This window comes from Triticum urartu, chromosome 6A (assembly GCF_056163025.1).
Source record: "Triticum urartu cultivar PI428250 chromosome 6A, HENAU_Tu73, whole genome shotgun sequence".
NCBI classification, from domain to species: domain Eukaryota; kingdom Viridiplantae; phylum Streptophyta; class Magnoliopsida; order Poales; family Poaceae; genus Triticum; species Triticum urartu.
Genome location: NC_141878.1, coordinates 70,569,211 through 70,571,801, shown reverse-complemented (window position 1 = coordinate 70,571,801; position 2,591 = coordinate 70,569,211). Strand labels below are relative to the sequence as shown.

Here is a 2,591-nt window from a genome sequence, read left to right as displayed (position 1 = left end):
TCGATCCCTACAAAAAAAGAATTAAGGGCACAGTGACTAAAGCATGCAGACCACAATATTCAAAGCTGAAGCAAGCGGGCAGTATGAGCTACCTACTGGCAAAGTATAAAACCTATATAGTATAAATGCATCAAGAAAACAAGAACTGACAATGAGAACTGCATACTAATGCACCAGATGATCAACATCAAGCGTAGTATATTCACATACGTTTGCTTATTCGGCAAATTATTGTATACAAATAGCTTCAGTTGAAACTTATAGAAAGATTAAGCACTTTCAACTGCCAGATCTAGACCCATAGTCTGCATGTTGCAATGTGACATTCCTAGAAGCATACAGTTACAGAACAGAAGCAATTTTAGTTACCCAGGTACCCACGACACAACCCCACTACATCAAAGAACTGCAATGTGAAATTCAAAGAAGAAAAAGTTAAACAACGTGTATAACTATGACCAACTGATGTTATGATGGCTTCCACATTTTAAAAACAGATATCCTCATGTTATGGGTAAGAACCCAACAGTATACTGTGTTGATCACAATTTTAACAGTTCTAGACAAATCTATCAACAGAAATCATATTAAATTGATGGAAGAATTTATTCCCAAATTACTTTTTGTTAGAAGCTAAACATTTATATCAAGCGCAGTATATGATGAACTAACCTTGTTATGACTAGCTGTGTTGTACTAGTATGCTAACGTAACACAGGACAGACGGACGTCGCCCAGCCATGGTATTTTGGTTTGGAAACCAAAGCAAGCAGAATACTCCTATATGTATAGGAAGTTGGGAACTAGTACTAGATAAAACATGGAAAACTGACACAATGTGTTGGTGCATTCATGGTCAGTCTATCTGACAGTAGAAGAGTTTGAAAACATGATTTTACATGCAATGGATGCACAGGCGTGCACATACAAAGAGATGGAGAGAGAGATTGCTAGCTAGAGCCGGTTTGAGTCACCCAAAATTGAACAATTTCAGACATGGCATCCACAATCTATATACATCCAGAAATCATCAGCCTGTATGCTCCAGTCCAGTACCATATCCCCACAAAAACCATGTGGACCAAAGGTGCAAGCACGAGACCAGGATCTATGTGAAATTTCTGTCTATGCAGCATATTGCTGGATAATTCATGGAGCAAGAAGAAATACAAAGACCTGATGATGCGCTAACAAATCAGCTGCTTCGTCCATCCAAATCATGGGCGGCGTGATAGAAGAAGAGACTACCTGGATGTCCTCGACGGCGGCGCGGAGGTCGGGCGAGTCCTTGACGGCCTTGATGTGGTCGACGCCGTTCCAGACGATGTCAAGCCTATCGACGATGCGCTCGAGCGGGTGGACCAAGCACTCCCACGCCGGCTCCACGCCCTTCTTGAGCTCCTCCAGCTTGCCCTCCTGCGAGCAACCACAACCACATACGGTCAGATCCGGACGGGCGATGAGTGGGCGAACGAACGGGGATCAGGGGAAGGTGGATAAGGGCGTACGAGGCGGGCGAGGAGCGCGCGGATCCCGGGACGGACGTGCGCGGGCTCGACGCGGTCGAAGGGCAGGAATTCGAAGTCGGCGAGCAGCGGGTTGCTGCTGCTGTCGGCGTCCGCCATGGTGTCGGAGGCGGCGGTGCAGTAGGCAGAGCAGGCAGGGGTGGCGGAAGGGAGGGTGGCCGGGGCAGGGGAGGAGGGGGCGGCGACGGTGGAGGGACCTGCCGGCAAGGTGAGGGAGCCGGCGTGTCGATCTGGATCGAGGAGGAGGAGGCGACGCATTGGATCTAGATCGGGGAGGAGATGGCGGCGCATTGGATAGCGGAGGAGGCATTGCGCGTCCTGTGGGAGGGAAGCAGATGGGAGAGGAGAGGCCGTCGGCGGCGAGCTGTGGGAGGGACGAGGCGGTGGGTGGGTGGCGGCGTGCGGAAGCAAGGAGGCACGGGTGGGGCGCAAGGGACACTAGGGTTTGGAGTTTGGACGAGGGGGCTGAGAGGGAAGAGGCCACGAGGGATGAGAGTGTGAGGGGACGAGGGCTGCCGTCGGATCCGGGAGTATCCGACGGTGTCTGACCCATGATCCGCGTGAGATGCATGTGAACCAATCAAAACGCAGTAAACATTTTGAAGATGTCATGACCATTAAAATTGGTCGTAATTGATTAAAAATAAGTTCTTTTCACAAGAAAAGTATTTTCTATTTTTCGAGTAACAATAATTGTTCTTTTTTGTGAAAAACCTACCAAATATTTGCTGCAAAATGGCACCACATCATTTTGGTGGTGTCTGGGGTGGATGGAAAACGGGGGAGAATAGAGCTAGGGTTTCGCCTCACGTGGGGTTGGTGGGGGAGGCGAGGGGTGAGGGCTGCCGTTGGATCCGGGAGGATCCAACGGTGTTTCGTGCATGATCCGCGTGTCTGGTCCACGGACCAATCAGAATGCAATACAACATTATGACCAATCAAATTGGTCGTGATATATTTAAAAATAAGATGTTAAAATCATGTAAGCTATTTTATGATCACAGAAATTCAAAAAAATAAAAGACTTTCTCATTGTGTCACCAATTGTGAACTACCTTTCAGGAA

General features: G+C 48.2%; 1 protein-coding gene across 1 annotated transcript; it reads right to left on the bottom strand.

Moving 5' to 3' along the window:
- Positions 1-269: 269 nt before the first annotated feature.
- On the bottom strand, positions 270-1,728 carry LOC147964000 (organellar oligopeptidase A, chloroplastic/mitochondrial-like). The gene is made up of 4 exons (XM_087529788.1): positions 1,509-1,728; positions 1,249-1,416; positions 370-406; positions 270-328 (listed from the first exon to the last, which is right to left on the bottom strand). Exons 1-4 carry the CDS (start codon positions 1,623-1,625, stop codon positions 270-272), a joined length of 381 nt encoding a protein of 126 aa, XP_087385914.1. The 5' UTR covers positions 1,626-1,728.
- Positions 1,729-2,591: the final 863 nt, after the last annotated feature.